The sequence below is a fragment of the Plectropomus leopardus genome, chromosome 10 (genome assembly GCF_026936395.1).
Source record: "Plectropomus leopardus strain MGB_pleo_1.0 chromosome 10, ASM2693639v1, whole genome shotgun sequence".
Lineage (NCBI taxonomy): Eukaryota > Metazoa > Chordata > Actinopteri > Perciformes > Serranidae > Plectropomus > Plectropomus leopardus.
In genome coordinates, this window is record NC_142185.1 from 21,072,533 (window position 1) to 21,092,399 (window position 19,867).

General features: G+C 37.9%; 1 protein-coding gene across 1 annotated transcript; it reads right to left on the bottom strand.

The window, feature by feature from the left end:
* Positions 1-1,624: 1,624 nt before the first annotated feature.
* stk24a (serine/threonine kinase 24a (STE20 homolog, yeast)) lies at positions 1,625-18,835 on the bottom strand. Its single transcript, XM_042494556.2, has 11 exons — positions 18,293-18,835; positions 13,916-14,146; positions 12,202-12,258; positions 11,951-12,059; positions 10,716-10,873; positions 7,739-7,924; positions 7,500-7,645; positions 7,280-7,412; positions 7,104-7,172; positions 6,354-6,490; positions 1,625-5,281 (listed from the first exon to the last, which is right to left on the bottom strand). Exons 1-11 carry the CDS (start codon positions 18,332-18,334, stop codon positions 5,248-5,250), a joined length of 1,302 nt encoding a protein of 433 aa, XP_042350490.2. The 5' UTR covers positions 18,335-18,835; the 3' UTR covers positions 1,625-5,247.
* Between the last annotated feature and the right edge of the window lie 1,032 nt (positions 18,836-19,867).

Sequence of the window (19,867 nt, forward strand, 5' to 3'; positions counted from 1 at the left end):
ATCCACCCGGCAGGTGCTGCATATCAAGACGCTGATTGAACAGCATCGTTACTCACTGGTGTGCATGAGGGTGGTGCCTCCTGGTCTGTCTTTGCATCTGGCACCACAGTCTTATCAAAAGGTCCATTTAATGGCTGTTCTGCAGCTTTCCATCACATCACTAGGCCTTCCTAGATAGTATAGCTGTCACACAATTGTAGATGTCAACTTTTAAGACCACAAAAACAGAAAGAAACTGACAGAAATTCTTATAAGTGATCAGAAAAATTAGGAATTGAAACATCTACAATTCCATGGCAACTGGGCAATTCCTCCTGCAGCTAAATATTATGTGACATGATCAAAAGCTCCACAACAGCCATGATAAAATCAAATATATACATAACTAAAATTAAAAAAAAAATCCTAAAGTTTATAAAAGACCTCAAACTGCATAAATTCAGATAAATGGCTGTCAAAGTTAAACAGAAATTGATTAAATAAAATGAGTGTTTAAATGTCAACAATAAACAGCCTATTAAGCTTATTCTTTGCAGTTGCTGTTAAAATCTTAACTTTTACAGCCTTTTTTTTTTTTGGTACCGGACATTTCATCCAACAGAGAAAATACAACTCCAATACAAGTTTCACTGCGTACATCCACTGTACAGTGTGGAATTACTGAACATCTAAATATAATCCTACTACAAAATCCCAATGTGGTCATTGACAAATCTTAAAAAAGGTTTTGTTTTGAGAAATACCTTTGACAGCAGCTTTGTTTTGAATTTGGTGTTTGTGCTGCTCTACTTTATGCTATGTGGTTTGGTTATATGCTTTTTCTTCGTGCCACTTGAATTTGCATCTGCAGCATTAGATTTGGATACTTTACTCAGTAATTCATATATTTAATCCCTTGAATGTTAACTGACAGGTGCACTTTAAAGGAATCCTTGCAAAATAACAATCTGTTTATCAGTTACTTGCTGCGTGTTAACTTGAATTCGTTAAGAAAGCTTTGTTTTTCTCACATGCCTCCACATTGAACAAAGAATCCACAAAATGTGAACACTCTTGATGAATTGCAGTCAATGGGGACCATGTTCAACAACAGTAAAACTATGTAAAAACTGTTTACATACTCTCATACGCCTTGTGCGGTATAAATCAAATCTCATAAATCCAGTTGTATGCTCAGTGCTTCAAAAATACAAGCATTTTTGTTAAAACATTACTATTTAAAACACAAAAGTACAAACTGTCTAATGCATGTCTGAGTAACATGCATGTGTTTGGGAAGTACTTAGCAACTGGACGAATGAGACCCAGAATATACTTCACCAATTTTTGCGTTTTTTGATTCTCCGTTGCAAGAATGCATGGGAGAAAAAGGTTTTCTTCACAGATACAATATGAAACACGGTGAGGAAATGATAAACATATTGTCATATTGCAGGTAAAGTCTTCCTTTAAAAACCTACCATGTTCATGTGTTACTGTGCACAAGTAGATCTTAGTTAAGACTCTTAACAGTACCACAACATGCAAGACGGGTAATATTTTTCTGGATGCACTTACAACTGTTACAACTATTCAAATAAAGTCGCTTTAAAATGTATGACGCAAACAATGTCAAAACTATTCATTAAATTTGTACTAGATTTTTATTTTTTCCTTAACCATTTGACAACCTTCAATAAATCCAACAGCACTGTCCTGAATTAGCAAACATGTATAGTGGACTATAGACTGTTAGCAAAGTCACACAAAATGAAACACATTTCAAGTGATTGCTATCCAGTGTTTACTGAAACTTTAACACATCACAGAACCAAACTTTACTCCCACTATTACATAATACTGCTCTTTTGGGTTATAAAAATAGTTTAATAGAATATATGCCTACTTGTGCTAAGAAATGATTCCTGGGGATCACACTGCTTAACTGCCATACAACACACAAAGGGAGTGGGGTACTCTTGTAGCCTTTTTAAGGGGACAGTTCACCCCCAAATCAATAATACATATTTTTCCACTTACCTGCAGTGCTATTTATCAATCTACATCATATTGGTGTGAGTTGCCGAGTGTTTAAGATAGAGATGTTTGTTGCTGAGTTCTTCAGATGTATTTTATTGGTGCTTTGAGCACCACCAGCCTGATGTTATCTAGTTCTATTATACTGGAGAGAAGGCAGACATCTCTATGGCTAATATCGCCAACATTTGGCCACACACACAAAAACAATCTAGATTGATAGATAGCATTACTGCTAAGAGGAAAAACATGCTATTTCAAATTTTGGGTGAACTGTCCCTTTAAGTACCATTAAAAAAAATTGCAAAGTGCAACACATAAAAAGGTAGAGTCCTAACAGACCATGTAAAAGGTGCAAATTGTATTGAATTTGTCTGTTTGGGATGGAGAGCATGGCACATTTCACATGAGAAGTTTGACTGGAGAGTAATTTTTCACCAAAGAGCAGAAAAAAAACAAAGGAAAACAGTAAAAATGGAAATCCTTGAGTCTTGTACCTTTTCTTGATGTAGTTATCCAGTTTCTACTTACTAATTTGGACAAAATATTGACTTTTACTCATTAAACTGTATATTCCAATGCAATTTGCAAGCAGAAAAGAAAAAAATAAAGTGTTTATAGAGAAATGGAAAGAAAATGGTCTGTTGAAATAATACAATTAAAAGGAGTTAAAGTAAAAAAAGTTTGACATTATGGGAAATACGCTTTTTCGCTTTCTTGCGGTGAGTGACATAAGAGGGTGAATGACGCTCTTCAGTCTTTCAGGAAATGTGAAGCTACAGAAAAGCAACAAATCAAATTTTTTGTTGCTAGGTAACCAGTAGAGACTCCAGGGAATTAGTGGTCTGAGCCAAAAAACGCTCTGCACATAACCCCCTAAAAGATGCTGCATGGCTGTTTTACACTTCAGTTATTTGTACGAATTAAACACACAACATATAACGTGTTAGTTGATGAATTTTAGAGGTGCTGGTAGGCAGATTTTGTTACCTGTTTCATCCCACTTTTAAACACTGTGCTAAGCTAGCCGCTTAGTCAAATATTTTACGGAAAAATATAAGATAATACTGATCTTTAACAATTCACCTCTCGTCAACACGGGTTATCTACTCTTCAGCGAGAATTGGAGGTGACATTTTAACTGAGTTCTAATATCTGTCAACAGCAGTATCTTATAATGTTATCTCAACACCGTCAGCTGCTTCGTACCAACGTAATCATTCAGTGAATCTGGGATAAATCTGCAAAAAACTCCTGTAGTGTGAGCCCATCTCCCTCTCCAAGAAAGCAAATAATCATATTTCCCAAATGCTGAACTCATTTTAACTTGCCCTTTTTTCTGTGTACCGTATATTGCCCATGGCATTAATGATACATAATCTGACTCCATAAGAATGATGAAAATGCCTCTCATCTGAGAAGAAGAAAGATGAGTCCATTTGTCCATGCATGCATCACACTGGCAAGGAATGACAGAAATATCTTTGATCTTACATCTTTTAAAAGTATTGCTGCAAATGCATTTTAATGCCAGAGAGGGAAACAAAGAGAAATCACAACAAAAAGCATTGGATCTAACATTTTAAAGCTGATACTATTCATCCCATTCATTACAAATACTCTAAGGCTGGTTCAACTCTGTTCAGGACTCGACATTCCTCCCATCCTGCAGCAGTGTGCTACAACGCATACTGCGCAGGCCGAGCGATAGGCTTTATACTGTTAAACTGTCATGCACATTCCTTTTAAAACTACAGTCAGAAGTAGTAGCAGTGTGGCTGGTCTCTGAACACCTCCTGGCTTTATGTTAATATGTACATCTGAGAGCAGTGTTATCTACTGTGTGAGAAGTCATATGCATTTACTGTACAACTGGAAAACCTCTCACGAGTCCAAATGGAAAGATACAGCCAGGCAAATATTAGACTGCATGACCAACTCCAGAATCCAAGCTGCGAGACTTCAGGCGGACTTTTTTTTTGTCCCAGATAGCATACCTGTAAAACACTGTAAGTCTCGTGCTACTGTATTATGGCTACTTTGTTTATAGTCAAAAGGCATTTATACTTTAAGTGCAATTAAAGCTGTAGGTACGCTGAGGAGATAGATAGTACCACTGCAGCTCCTAGGAAGACTAACAGAGTCTGTTGAGTTAAAAACTAGATGATGGCACTGCCCTGTTAATGGAATGAATGGACAAAACCTCAGTTTATCTAACCAGCCAAAAACACACAGCAAAAAAAAGAAAGGATGAGGCAAAGTCCAACAAACCAACACAACTCGAGGCATTATGGAATCGGGGCTGGCAGCAGAGCATCCAGTGTTTTAAAACTGGCGGGGGCTTCATCGATCCAGCCTTTTGTTTTTTTTACATTCTCCAACATTATTACAGCCACAGCATAGAGTGTGAAACCAAAAGAGAATTATATAATAAATCAATAGTAAAACATGATAGAGGGCAGCCATTTCCATTCACTGGATGAGTACTGAAAAAGTTTTACAACTCGAGAAATCAAAGACTGATATACAAAAGAACAAGTAGAAAGGCAAGGCAATCTCATGTATGGCCATTTTAGTCTCTCAAAATATTTACCTCACAACCATTATCTACAGTTTGCATTTGGCCATTTGTACACAGTGGTTCCATTACAAACGCTCCATTATTTTTTCATGAATCTGTAGAAATTAGCTTATTTACAAGTCTGTACAACCACCCGATAGAGCTCTCTCCGTCTCCCAGAGGACCCGATCCACTTAAAGCAGGATACCTGAGTTTTCAATAGAATGCTTCAACCCACTCGTCACTCTTCTTCACTGCACATTTCACAGGATATCTCGCACAGCCACACGCGCAAGCACACAATTCATTAAGCAAGGTACTTTCTGCAAAAGGATACTGAACCTTTGTGAAAAAGCCACAAACTCACCAAAACCAAAAATAGAAAAAAAACAAACAAAAAACAGTTGTGAAGGAGGTATTGAGAAGGGACATCTTACAGCAGGTGGCAGTCATGGTGGAAGCTGATCGGCTGGCCACTGACTGTCCTGAATAGGAGCCTCTGGTGGTGTGCTAGCGTATGAACAGACATTAAGTAGGCCAGGATTTGCTTCAGGCAAATGCGTGATGGAGACCTTCCTGGGAGACTTCATCCCGGCTGTGGAGGTCAGAGGAAAAGATCTGACTGCTGCCACCAGGGTGGAAAATTAGAGCAGAGCTGAATGTAGCTCCTCTCAGTGACTGGCGGCTGCTTGAGGCACAGAAAACCTGACAAACATCACAAAATAAGATGAATATTTAAGTGTCTGAACAGGCCTCAGGGTAAAACAAGACTTAAGGCCTTGAGACACTCAACAAAACACATGATAAAAGCTGTCGGATGGATGAAAATAGGTTGCCACTTTATCTTTTTTATGTCCTGTATTACTTAATTCACTGTGAACCAAAATATTGAACCACTGAACTAATAGACTGTCAGATGCAGGGCTGAAAGCAACAAATTACATCTACTTGCATTCCTGTAACAAAGTCATTCTTTTTTTTGTGTATGTGTATTTTTAAAAAAATATTTATATCAGTAATTTCACTGCTATTTAAGAACTTTCTATCATACTTCGCTACATTGCAAGTTGCTTCGGTTACAAAGTAAAAACAAAAGCCATATGAATCAGTCATGATGAACTGAAAGGAGTTTGAAAGAGGAGAAAAGAGGTTAATCAGCAGCTGCAGCAGAGAAGAAGCTACAGGTGTGTCTGTGGCCGCAGTGGGGCAGAGCTCAATAGAGGTCACAGTCTGCACTCAGCTGACACCGCAAGAAATATTTCCTGTAGAGTGTCAGGGGGTGGGAAGGGTGCGAAACAGCCATCAGACCCAGGCTGTGACTGATATTTAGTGAACAATACGAATGCACGACAACACAATCGATTTAAGGGTCATGTCCTCACGAGTTATGGTTAGCATTTAATTTATCCCTCATTTAATGCTCTGCCCCATGAGCACACTGAGTGACTCAAATCAAACACACCTAAGCTGTGCGACCCATGTGCATGCTGGGTCTAACTCCCGCAGTAAACTGCTCACGGTGGGTACTCTCGTGGCGACTTCAGCTTTTATCGATAAACCTTTCACCTTCGGTGAGGTGTGTGAGGACTTTCTGTAAACAATAATCCCTGCTGTGACTGCATTCAGTCCAACATGTTGGAAAAGATGCTCTGAATGATACATTAAATAGGCTCACGCACAAACATTACATTTAGAAATTAAATATGCAGTTTCATGGGACTTTTCCATGAACAAATGTATAAAAATAACGAGAAGTGATAACATGAACCCTGATTACCTCTGAAGCCTCTGCACAAGTTCAGCTACCAGGGAGTCACAGATCCCTGGGTGTGTCTCTTCTGCCAGGAAGATGGCCTCCCGCAGCTCGTCTGCAGCCTCCGGCTTGCCATTATTTGTCTCGCCCTTTTCTTTCAGCTGCAACAATGACATTTTTTTAAATGACAATTAGAAGATAAAATTCCTAAATAATATATTTGTGTCCCTGTCAAAAGATTTCCATCTGTATGACAGGCTTTGATAATTTGATTGATTACACTTTTACAATGATTTTATTTTAAACTATGAACTTAGTGATGATCATTTTAACTAGGGGTCAACAGATGGCATTTTGCCGATTATCAGTGTTTGAATTTTATCTTAATTATTGCTAGTAAAATTAATTTGTTAAAAAGGGCACAGAAAGTACCAGCATGGGAGGAACTTTTACTTTGTAAAACCTCAGAGAGCTTTTTTATTTCATTTTTTAATTAAATTTTCACTTGACTTTATAAAACAAGTTGCTGGGAACTTGCTGTATATAATGTTGAAAGTCTTTGCTAAAGGTTTTTAAACACAGGTTCGTGTTGGAGTTTGTAATATTCCAAATATTAAATATTGACAGAAAGATTTTCAGTTTTACTGTAAATGCATGTCAGTTCTAAATATCAGCTATTGGTCTCATTAACTACTAATAATCGGTATCGGTCCTGAAAAACAAATACTGGTCGACCCCTAGTTTTAATGTAGGTTAAACTGTTAGTGCCATTACCTCAGTAAACAATGGAGAAAAGATTGTGGATAAGCTTTGTGACAAAGGCCTCTTTGAACTCTCCTGCACCTGGAAAAAAAAGGATCATTTAAATGTTAAAAAGGGAAATCTGAGAGACGTGAGGTGCTAAACTACTGATTTATTACTTTTCTCTCTACACTGGCGTCTGGTCTCACCTGTGTCCTTTCGAGCTCAGCAGGCTGTGCTGCCCCATTCTGGAAGTTTTTGAGGTCCTTCTCTCTGATGGTGTTGAAGATCCAGTCATCATTGGCAGAGTCATCTCCTCCAGACGCCTGGCCGTTTGGCTCCCTACGGTCAACATTTTAGGATCAGAACAAGTGTACCCCGAGTGTAAATTTGCCACTGAATTGGAAGGTGATAGTACAGACAACTTACTCGTCAGAATCATCAGAGCTGGATTCGTCCCGGGACTGCTCAGACTTCCACCTCTTGTATCTGTCAATCAGCTCCGTCAGATAGGACGTCTTTTTGGCGTGCCTTACAATATACTTGTGTTTTAACAGCTCTTTGGCAGTTGGCCTCTGATGAAAACACACAAAACACACGTAACAGTGAATATCAAAAGAATACTGTGCATTATTACATTAGTATTAACAGAAGACGTTTAAACTTACAAAGCTGGGCTCCTTATTTAAACAGGCTTCAACAAATTCTTTAAGTGGTTTACTGTAGTTTCCCTCCAGTGTTGGTGGATTGTTCTTTGGGATGAGGAATAGGACCTTCATAGGGTGAAGCTCAGAGTGCGGCGGCTCTCCTTTAGCCAACTCTATTGCTGTTATTCCTAATGACCAGATGTCTGCCTGTAAAACAAAGACATTCGGAGCAGGAGAAACAATCTTATTAAAGGTCCCAAATTGTTAAAAAGTCAGATTACCTTGTCTTTTTTTTTTTTTTTTTACCTTAAATCAGGTATAGGTGCAACATAAATACAGTACCAAAACATTCAATCTGCAGTGATTTGTATCGCTTTGCATTTCCTGTTGAAATGTTTTGCAATGTGTGAATGACATCAGCTGACAGGAAGTAAACATGAACCCAAGCTATTATCAATGATGCAAATCTATAGATCTGACGCCCCAACACTTTGGGGTAGAAAACTGGCAACTGATCTGACTTGCAGAGATGTGTGAAATCTACAAACTTGTTTATTTCTGTTGTAAATGTTTCTGCTGTGCTTATTTTAAGTACTATGTTGTGTTGCTAGCATCTTTAATAAACCAGATCTACAGGCAAGAAAGCTAAGCAATATCTGTCTGCAGCAGAAAGCATTTTAGCTGCCAAAAACTAAACAAAAAATCCTTTTCACTTGAAGTGTATGCTATATTTGGAATATTTTCTTGACTTTATACTAACTGGTTGAGGCAGCGGTAAACCAACAACTCCCGTGTTCTACAAAGATGTTTTTGTAAATGGAGTCTGATGGCTTTGAGATAATAGCCACAATTCCCTGTTAGAGACGGCTGTCTGACAGCAAGATAAAGCATTTAAGATATTCTAAATATAGCATGCACCTACACTGATGTTGATCTTTTTAGGCGGGGCTTTATTTATGTGGCTAAAAACTAAACAACTTATGTAAATAACATGGGGGTTTTCTACAAAGGAGAATTAGGGCCATGTTAAAGAAAAAAAATCTTGAATTTCAAAAATAAAGTCATAATATTATTTGGTTAAACCATAAATTTACAAGAAAAAAGCCATATTATTATGATTACAGTCATATATTTGCGAGAAAAAAAGTCATAATATTACATCATTAAACTCAAATTCACCGGAAAAGAAGTTGCAAATTGAAGCTGGACAGTTGCTTGACATGGTATGGATAATTCCCACAGTCAGCAGATAAATAAATGGTTAATGCATGGGAGCCTCAAGTGTGAGGGCACTTGTTTAGGAGATTTTTAGACTTGGTTGATTTATTATTTTAAGTACCATTAAATCATTTCCCCCCCAGCTGCAATGATGATGCAGATACACTGAAAGCAAGAGTTGGGGAAGACCAAGAAACGAGTACCAGTCAGAGAAGAGAGGGGGAGGAGGGTGTTGAGGAGGCAGGTGCTATAACGGTGTTTCAGAGCGTGAATACAGGTTTATTTGTGAAGACAGTGTTAGAAAAAAAGGTGTTTTTTGAACATTAAAGCATGTAAACATTTTTAAGTTGAAACCCAAAATACAAGTCTGAACCTTCAAATGAGTATAATATGGGGCATTTAAAGCAGCAGTATCTCACACACTGCTCCACAAATACACACTGACACAACGCTACGTGAAATGACATTTAAACTGTTTGACAGAAGCAGCCTGGATGTATTTGAGGAAGCTCTGCAGACCGAAGACTGTGACATAGTGGTTGTGTCGACAGGCCGCACTGACTCATGTTGTGGTTATTCTAAAAATATGTATTCGGTAATTTCTAGTCTAGAACACCAGTCTTTAAAAAGTGCTTAAAAACTAGCACACATCAGTCAACAGAGCAATAAAAAGGACAAAATGGGAACGACTTCACACGCAACAATGTGTTCTTTAGACTATGTTCTTCGCTTTCATTTTAAATATTGACTCATTATATTGACGCTTACTGTTGACACAGTATGGTTAAGTTTCACCTGGGTTCGACAACACAAACACTCATGACATTTTAGTAAGCCTGTTATATCCGCCTTTACGGTCTCACTGTCCCCTCTCTCCTGCTTGCATTGGTGCTGCTGGACTCACAGCTGGCTCACAGAACAACAAGCCCCAATAAAAAAACTCCCACAACTCCAGATGCTCAGTCCAACCCAGCTGATGCGTTAAAACTAGAGTAAGCTTTTATGATCCAGCTGTCAAACTCATTGACTTTGCTGCTGTGTCTTGAAACTGTACATGTGCACTTAAAGAAGTGTGTCACCGATTCAAAGAGGGTCCTCATGTAAAACTAGGCTGTCGAAAGATGAAATTACTTTGGAAATTGGTGCTACATAACAAGAGAAAAGGGACTCAGAGGTACCATACCAGACCAATACACGCTCCTACTGGTGGGTCACGAAATGTGTGCTGGTCCGTGTGAAACACTGGTAGCCAGCCAGATCTTATTTTACAATAAAACTGTAAGCTAAAACACCTTTTTTGAAAACATTTGAAGCAAGAAATTTGCAACGCAGTAACAGAATATTGGTTTATATTTCATAAATGCTGCTTAGCTTTACTGTTTGACTGCAGTTTTTGGCTTCTGTTTTCACTGTGCAGGAGGCATGTGGTGCCCACTTCCTGTTCAAAATCTCTCACCATCACAGCTAAACGGGGCACTAAACTATGTTTTTTTTTTTTTTTTAAATGTTAAAAGAGAAATAGGCTGACATCATCTGGTGGAGTTTGTTAAGATTCATAGATTGCTGCAAACTGGCAATGCATTCCTATCAGTCTATTTATTTTTTTTTTATACAACATGACTGACAGATGGCCTGATATACATTTTTATATTTGAAATTAATATTATCAATTTATTGATAAAAAGCATTTTCTCCCCAAAGACTGTACATTGCTTTGGGACTCTGGTTTTTAACACTGACCTCGACTGTGATAAAAGTAAAATATAGAGATAATTCAGACCTTTGAGTCGTAGGCTGACTGCTTAATGACTTCAGGCGCCATCCAGAAAGGAGTACCAACAAATGTGTTCCTCTTTATCTGAGTGTCTGTGAGCTGGCCTGCCACTCCGAAGTCTGCCAGCTTCACATCGCCTTGTTCTGACAGCAACACGTTGGCAGCTGAAAGCAAGAGGACAAAAATATGGGCTCCATCAAATATTGCTTTCGAAAACATTCAGTGCTTAAATTATTATTCAGTCTAAAAAGATGCGAACAATGCTGTCTTAACCACTTTCGTAATTTCATTGATGCAAGCTTCTGACAGTTACCTGTTTCCTAGTAATGAAGACCTCTGTTAGAAAAAGCTGATTATTTGGTCTTGTAAAGCATTAGTCAGGTTTCTAAAAGCTTTTAAAGTGTTTTGCATTTGCATGATAAAGACCCGTGACAGAGAACTCTGACCAGTGTGCCCACACACAGCTTTCTAAAGACAAGTACAGATAAAAATAGCTGAATACATCCTCTGTTTGCATTGCTCTCTCCACAACAACATGCCTGCTCTAGTACTATTACTGTCAACAGATAAAACATGCTCATCTATCATCCATTAACACTTTAACACAAAGATTGTTTATAATATTGTTCAGGAGACAGACATTACAGAATATAGACCTCAATAGGATTGACATTCGACTGTGAAATGTGACAGATTACATTGCTCTGACTTGTGTTTGGGTCTGATTACAGACAGCATTTGACTGATGGTGAACAGTGATGCCGATAGCCTCACTTCAGCTTTTTAACAAGAACATGTTGTCAAGATTAAACCATTTACAAGACTGTTGTAAACCCTCTAACACCTGGATTGTCATTAGTTCTCTTGTGCTGCATTGAGATGCCTTTCGCAATCATTTTAACCTCTAAAACCTGAAAAAAATGATTTGATTTCTTTAAAATAAACCCCCCAGAAAAAAAATCCCCAGAAACTATATTTACAATTCCTATAATCATATATTTACAATTATGTTACAGAAAAAAAAGAAAATTTAATATTTTTTAGCACTTTCTTGAGGTCTTTTTTTTGTTGTTTGTTTTGTTTTCTACTTTCCAGTAATTTTCTCATAATTTTTCTTACTCATTTCTTGCTCATTTTTGGCCAAGTTGCTCATCACACTCCCATGTTTTTGAAGAAATAAAGTCAATTTGTTCAGGTTTCAAAGAGTTAAAACATGGCTGTGGTATATGCACTTGTCTTACCTTTGATATCTCTGTGGATTTTCTTTTCAGAGTGTAGATACTCCAGCCCTTTCAGGATCTCTCTCAAAATTGTGGCAATCTGTGTTTCATCCAGGGCACCCGGTTCCAACTAGAAGAATAGATAAATTAGAGGACATAGTGCGATTAGACTTACTCTGAAAAATGGTACAGACTTAACACATCAGAGAATGACCACAATGGCTTGCACATCAAATTTTTTTAAGGTGAAATCTTCAAATACAAGATCTTACCAAATCCAAAGCTGATCCTCCACCCAAATATTCCATGATAATCCATAATTTTGTACCCTGGAAAATAAATCAGGAATTCAGTCATATAGTGTTCAAAGCTGTTGTAGTTATTGGCCCCTTGAAAGCTGGAGCGACATCCCTTTTCTTGTGCTGCTTTCAGTTGTTTTTCTCGAGTATTTAAACCTTGGAATCCTGAGCATATTGGTGCAATTTCTTTCAAAACATGGAGAAAAACAATGAGCACTTTGGTAATACATGTTTCACAAATCACAAAGAATAATAAACTTAGAAAATATATTTTTTGAAAAAATAGGCAAAAACTATATTTACAGTGATCATAATTACACATTCAAAATTATTGTTATTTTAAAGCATTTTTTCAAGGTAAGTTTTTTAACTTCCTTTTTTTTAAAAACTAATTTTCAGATTATTTTTTTGTACTTTTTACTAATGTCTTACTAATTCTTCGCTAATTTCTTCTTTCTCTGCAAACTGCCTTCTTCCCATGTTTTTAAAAGAAATCAAGCCAATCTGCTGAGGTTTCAAGGGATTAAAAACAGAGTAAAAGTTCACACTGACACGTTATTCCACTTAAACAACAACAGAACAAAAACAGAAATGTTACTGTAATGTTTTTTCTTTCACAGTACCGTTGCCTCACGTCTCTCCCCCTGAATGTATCTCTTGTGATCATTTCCTTAGTTTCAACCTACAGACTACCTATTTAATTTTATTTCTTTAATTCTAACACACACTGTTGGAAAGGACCCATCTGATAAAACTTCTCTGGCACACACAGCAGCACGAGCAGTTTGTTTGAAAGAAAAAAAGGAGAAAAAAAAGAAACTGCCATTAGCAGGATCAATGGCTGCCACTGCTGCCACCCACTACTACTGACCAGAAAAACCTGAAATAAATCAACAGGGAAAAAAATCCCTGTACTGGTAACGCTTGATCTCTATTTAGGACAAAGTGCTCAAAATGTTGCCAAACTAGAATACTGTAGATCTTAACACTACCACTTTAATAATTTGTAGCACACATTCACACAGCACAAATGCGATGCTTACATACTACACACAAACAAATCTCAATTCTGTCCTTCAGCAAGCTGTGCATCTTGAGCTAATGGACCACCACTCTCTTCACTGCTGTTAAGTACCATAAACGCTGTGAGAAGCACTCTAAGCACCATCACACATAGCGTGACTGAAACAAGGATGTTAAAGAGCTGACTTTGAGCTTTAAGGTTGCTCCCACTCACATCAGGTGAATATCACAGAATCTGCACCCCTGTAGCTGTATACAAAAGGCTATAACACCTACACTGTTCACCTAATCTGCACATGAACATCCTGATATTAGAGCTGAAAGTCGGCACGCTGACCTTATTGTCACCGTTTTATTTCAAATCTAATCTGCCGTAGTACAGAGCAAATAGAATAACACATATGTCAGTGTCCAAATACTTCCAGACTGTGCTTTTAAAAGCCCTCAAGCTACATACTACAGCAACGTCTGCTTATTTCATGTTGTTCAACAGCAATCTGTGCAATATTACACAGGCAATACTTGTTCCATTGCCCATATGCATTATTTATTGACCTACATTGCGTATACTTGCTAGCAGGAACACACTACTCACATATCCATTATGTCGAGCATGAGTTATTAGAAAGCTGACGATGATATTCCTCCTGAGATTAACGCTTACCTTAAGATAGGATCCATAATACTTGGTGATGAAGGGACTGTCACACTGGCTGAGAACTGTGATTTCCTGTTGAATGTCTTCTATTTCATCCTCTGCTTCTTCCAGGTCAATAATTTTAATGGCCACAACTTTCTGAGTCCGACTGTCGATGCCTTTAAAAACTTCACCAAAAGACCCTTTTCCTATTTTGTCCAGCTTAGTAAAAAACTCCTCTGGATCAGCTCTGAAATTCTGTGTGACAGAGAGAAGGATGGGGAGATAAAACAGAGCGCTTTTTTAAAAAACACTGAATCAACAGACAAGTTTAACATAAAAACACAGGAGGTAAAATTACAGGTGTTCATGCAGTTGTTACACAGCTCAACATGAACCTGCAGCTCAACTTACAAACAAATTAGCTCCCTCCAGCAGTCTTAATAATATCTTGCTAACTGTCATGCACTGTTATTTTTAATCTGACATCTTTTAGATAAACCTTTATGTCTACAGAATGTCAGCAAATAGAGAAAAACAAGAAGAAAACAACAAGAAGTAGCAATTTTTTACATTTGAGAACCTGAAAATGTTTGTAATTTTTTCTTGAAAAATTACTAAAAAGATTAATCTTTTATCCCATCCTTTCTTTCATCAGCCCTGTTCAAGTTTTGTACCGCAATCTGATCTCGACCTCTGCACCTAGACCAATATTTTTATCTTCCAAGATGCATTTTTGTGGCTGTGAGTGACACTTAAATCACAAGACAAGGTAACACAGACGTAAATTTGGCTTCATGACCTCTACCACAAGGGCTAAACAGAAATTGAAGCACTACACCCAAACTTATTGACTAAACTAAATGGCTTAATTCCCTGTGGAGCTCCAGGGAGGGAATAATGGTCTTCGAGTTGGCCAGTTCAATTTCCTTTCATGCAGCAATCATTAGCCTAAACCATCTGAGTTTGCAGGGTCATAATTTCTATGAAAAACATAACACAAAAAATAATAAATATAAAATCTTGTATATTAAATCTTCATATTGCATATTATGAAAATAGTCTGAACAATTAAAGATCCCAACAAATCCTATTTTTTTTAGCAGCTTTAATAATAAAAAAAATAATGAGCCAAGTTCTTAATTTACCAGGTAACCCAGCCCTAAGACGATGATTTGTTGGCTCGCATAGTGTATTGCTGCACAATTACAGCCCCCCCACCCCCCACCCCCGAGAACAGTTTCCTGTAAAAGTGCTAATGCATGGTGGTCAAACCTATATAGACGGGGAGACGAGCAGCTGCACTTTGAAAAATTGGCAAAGAGGTGTCTGCTGAATTTGATAGCAAAGGGCCTTTACAACAACGACAAAGAGACAGAGCGGTGCAGAATAAAGCAGAGTAGAAACAACACAACCAAAATACTATCATAACACTGGTGTGGTCAGTCATCCAGGTGAAAATTATAATGTCGAGGCTGACCTCTGAAAAAACAATGGGAAAAACAACAAGGGCGCTGCGACCACAGACTACACATGATGGGAATGTACTTGCCATATCCACAGTCAGCAGGTTTACTGCGACAGCTAAAGCTGCCCGAACCTCGCTCTAAAAGCATGTGTTTGATGCTCTCCCATCTGCACCACACAACTGTGTAGTCTAGTGTCATCCACGCACCACACCCTCAGGGTCGGAGGCTCACTGCCAGCCTTCCAACTGCTAACACTCCTCTGCATACTATCCTCTAGGCTCAGATCTGTTTTATACCCTCTAAACCTGTTTTTGTCTGTGCATATGTTAATGAAGCATTCATAATTTAAGAGTATTTATTGTGTGCAGTCAGTGGAATGATCATGCATGTGTTGGCTATGTCACCTCAGGAGGTTGTCATTCTTACATGGGCTGTAGCGTGACCTACTTTATATCAAGTCTTCAAACAGGACATGTACTGACTGCCAGCTAGTGGCTGGTCCAACTCAAAAATGATTAAAGCCTCTGGGAACCCAAATTACCAAAAATGTTTATAATATTAGCCTAAATCCAAATTGAAATACTGTCATTTTATTTTTTTCCACAGCTTCCTGAAGCTGTGCTGATTTGGGCATGGTTATACCCAATCCATATTCAAAGTAAGGAGTCAGCTGATACTAATTTATCATGCCACACTGAAGTATCTCAGTGCTGCCACAATTTATCATGGCATTCATAATTTTGATAACAAATGGGTGCTTTTCAGCTCATATCGTATGTGTTATGTTATGCTAACTGTATGCTAAAGTAATATGGACACAAAGCATTTTGTTAACTCACAATTCAGTGACAGAGTGAAATTTAACATTTTGAGAATCTTCTGTTTCTGAAAGCTCAGAGTCAGAGCGCTTGAACAGAGGTCTTTACCACGCCAACTCTGTTTTGCTTTATGGATGTCGTGGAGAGGAGAGACAGTTGACCGAGGTGGGATCCAAGGAGGCGTCAGTCAAAACGTGACCTAACATGCCCACACAGTGTGGAGGAATACTATTATCCTAAAATTAGCTGTTTTGAACAGGTTTTCTAATAGTTGGGAAGATTTACTTTCACACAGGTTTTGTAGATACTTAATAAGATACCCACATAGTATGACACAGTATGTGTATTCTTACTATTTAAAACCATGCTTCCAGAGGCTTTACAGTTAAACAGGAGTCTATAAAAACTATTAAAGCTACTATGGTATTGGTAGCTCTACTACTGTCAAAAATCTGAGATATCAAAACTAGAGCTGAAACAATCAATTAATATATTAGTTTGCCAACATAATATTAATGATGGACTATTTTCTTGTTATAGTAAACTGACTAAAGATTTTGATGGGCCAATGGGCAAAAAGAAAGCAATTTTACATAAGTGACACTATTATTAGTGAATTAAGTGATTAGTGGATCAATAATTGACAATTATTTTTAATAAATTAGTCACTTTATTCATTTATTGTGCAAAATATCTAAACCTTCACTGGTTCCAGCTTCTCAAATTTCAAGACCGTCTCCTTTTCATTGTTTATTTTAATTGTAAACTCAATATCTTTAGTGTTGGCCGCAAAAAAATGAACAACTTAAATGGGTTGGCTTAGGAGCTATTGATTTTGCAAGATTGTTCAATAATGAAGTCATTAGTTGCATGGTCTTTACCATTTTCTTAATTTAAATGCACCACACTAATATTGATTGACTGACAAAGTTATTGCTAGATTAATCAATAAAGAAAACAAAAGTCAAAACCAATGTATGATAAGTGGACTGCTTTGTTAAAGAATAAATGTCAAATAGGGTTTAAGATGTGACATATCAACTACCGTAAAAAGTAAAAATACAGGTAAAGTACTACATGTGAAGCATCAGATCAGTTACATGGAATTATTAGAACTGAAGTTATTAGTCCTGCACCCATGTGCACTGCAATCACTGTAGTCTGAAAAGGTATAAAACTTACCACCACTCCTGGAATAGGTAGCCCTCGCTCTTGACTGTACGCTTCTTTACTGTGGCCATGTCTGCCACCAAGCAGGAAATATCTGGTGTTGGGTAACTATTTGTTTGCTGATTTACTGTCTGTTTATGAGAACACATTAGTTCTGCCTGCATAGTTCCTACTTCTGGTGCATGTTTATAAACTGTACAATAGCTTTGCCATTGTGAGATGCATGAGGGAAAAAAGCAAAGTGATCTTGCTTTATTGACCAATATTGTGTTAATCATAAAGTATATTTAGAAAAACAAGCCAAGGGATGTTTATTGTTGTTCTGCAGGTCACAACTCGCCTCCAGGCCGGACTTTGGACATGACTGGATTAGACGATTTCTGTTATGACAATTGTCATTTCTCAACCTGAAATGCCAAACATTAGATGTTTCCGGCATTTAAAACGTGAGAACAGGGTGCTTTCGCTTGTCTTACCACACTATAATTTACATATCGTTAAGTTTTTAAATGTTGGTCAAAACTACAGCTGTGGACATGTGCTAAATAACAAGTTAGGTGCCAACTTTTCATTTAATTGTGATAGGCGTTTCTTTCTTCTGCAAACAATAAATGCTGTTTTTAAATTAGGATTAAGTTCAGTTAGAATACACTGTATGTATTTGATACGACAACCTGTAAGTCACTCAGTACATGTTAAATTTGACAACAAACAGACAAACGAGGCGTCAGTCCTCTTATCACATACTGTCAGACTGGACTCTGACAAAAAGGTGCATTTATCTTTGGAAAGCAAAGGCGATAAGGTCCCTGCAGATTAAGTTATTTACAGGCGTCGAGTTTAACTTCCGAGCTGTGCATGGAAACGTGAAGTAAAATGTCGGGTGGCTCTGAACCAAAACTTGCCTCTGAAAGTTAATTAATATCATAACATTGTATTTTATTCACCTGAATCCCCGGCAGTCCACTTTGAATCGGGGAATGAGCCATGGCGTCAGATCAGCAAAGATGACGCCTCTCCTCGTCTTTTTCTGCTTCCCTTATCAGAGTTTCCTGACCGACCCCTAGTTTAAATGACCCGGTCCGAGCCACAAACTCCTTAACAAAAGTCAAAGTCTGAAAAGAAGAGGTCGCTTGTTATTAAAATATCCGCTCGGTTTGTCGGCTTGTACTTGGAGCCGCTGCCAGCTTCTCCTCACTCGCCTTCCGCAGTTAGCGAACGTTAGCTCCGCTAGCTACTTTAGCAGCTAGTTAGCAAACAGTTAGCTGAATAATTATGTCTCCGTAGACCGTTGAGGTCTCTCAGCAAGCGCTTGACAGCTCGCCAGTACTAAGATAGGAGTCCGGTTTTCACACAGTCGCACAGGGTGAATAAATGCACACTGTTATATAGTTGTACCGCTTGTTGTTTCTATTCTCTCATCACTTTTCTCTGTCGCCCAGCGCCATCTTGGTTAATGTCATTTTCATTTTCCGGAGGACCAATCAGAGAGAAGAAGAGCAGACCGCGTGTATGGCGTCATCCGTAAATCAAGGCGCGTCACAGCGGAAGAAGGACGTTCACAAAAGTGCCACCTTATGATCAGGGATGTAAATTATGATAAGACTTATATTACTGGTTGTTTTCAAAGTTTTAACATTTCTCTTAACCTCAGAAAAAATGGTTATTTTTTTAATGACTTTGCAATGAACACAATTATTATTCTTTATACATAAGAAAAACTATTTCGTATTCCATAAGGAGCTGTGTTGTTACATTTTGTCTATGAAATCAATGAAGGCAAATGCTATGGAGCTTTATAACTTGGCAGAAGAACATAATCTTGAAGAGAACCTATAGAACAACATGTCGTATTATTTTCCTTATTTAATTTTATTTATTTTGTGTTATTTATTTTATTTAATTTCTTTTCAATTCAGATTCTTCCCTGCTAACTGAATGTGTGCTTTGTTTCTTGCTCGTCTGACATCTTGATATGAAGATATTGTCACTGTACAAGGTCACCTATGTTTGTAAAAACTGATTTGTTTCATTGAAGTTGGGGAAAAAAAACGTTCATATTATGATAATACAGTAGTCGTGTTCTCGAATATTTAATACATTTTGTTATTTTAAAAGCTAAATTTTTCATTTAAAAAGAGAAATTCTCTTGGTCAACTCCTAAATTAGTATTTTTCCTCTTGGAACTGAAAGCTCTTTTTACGTCACTCAGCTTAATCAGTCAGTCAATCATTTTCTGTAACCGCTTGTCCTCGTAAGGGTTGTGGGGGTGCTGGAGCCAATCCCAGCGGGGTACACCCTGGACAGGTCGCCAGACTATCACAGGGCCGACACATATAGACAAACAACCATACACGCTCACAGTCACACCTAAGGGCAATTTAGAGTCACCAATAAACCTGACCTGCATGTCTTTGGACTGTGGGAGGAAGCTGAAGACCCCGGAGAGAACCCATGCAGACACAGGGAGAACATGCAAACTCCACACAGAAGGGCCCCTGTCCATGGACCGAATCCCGGTC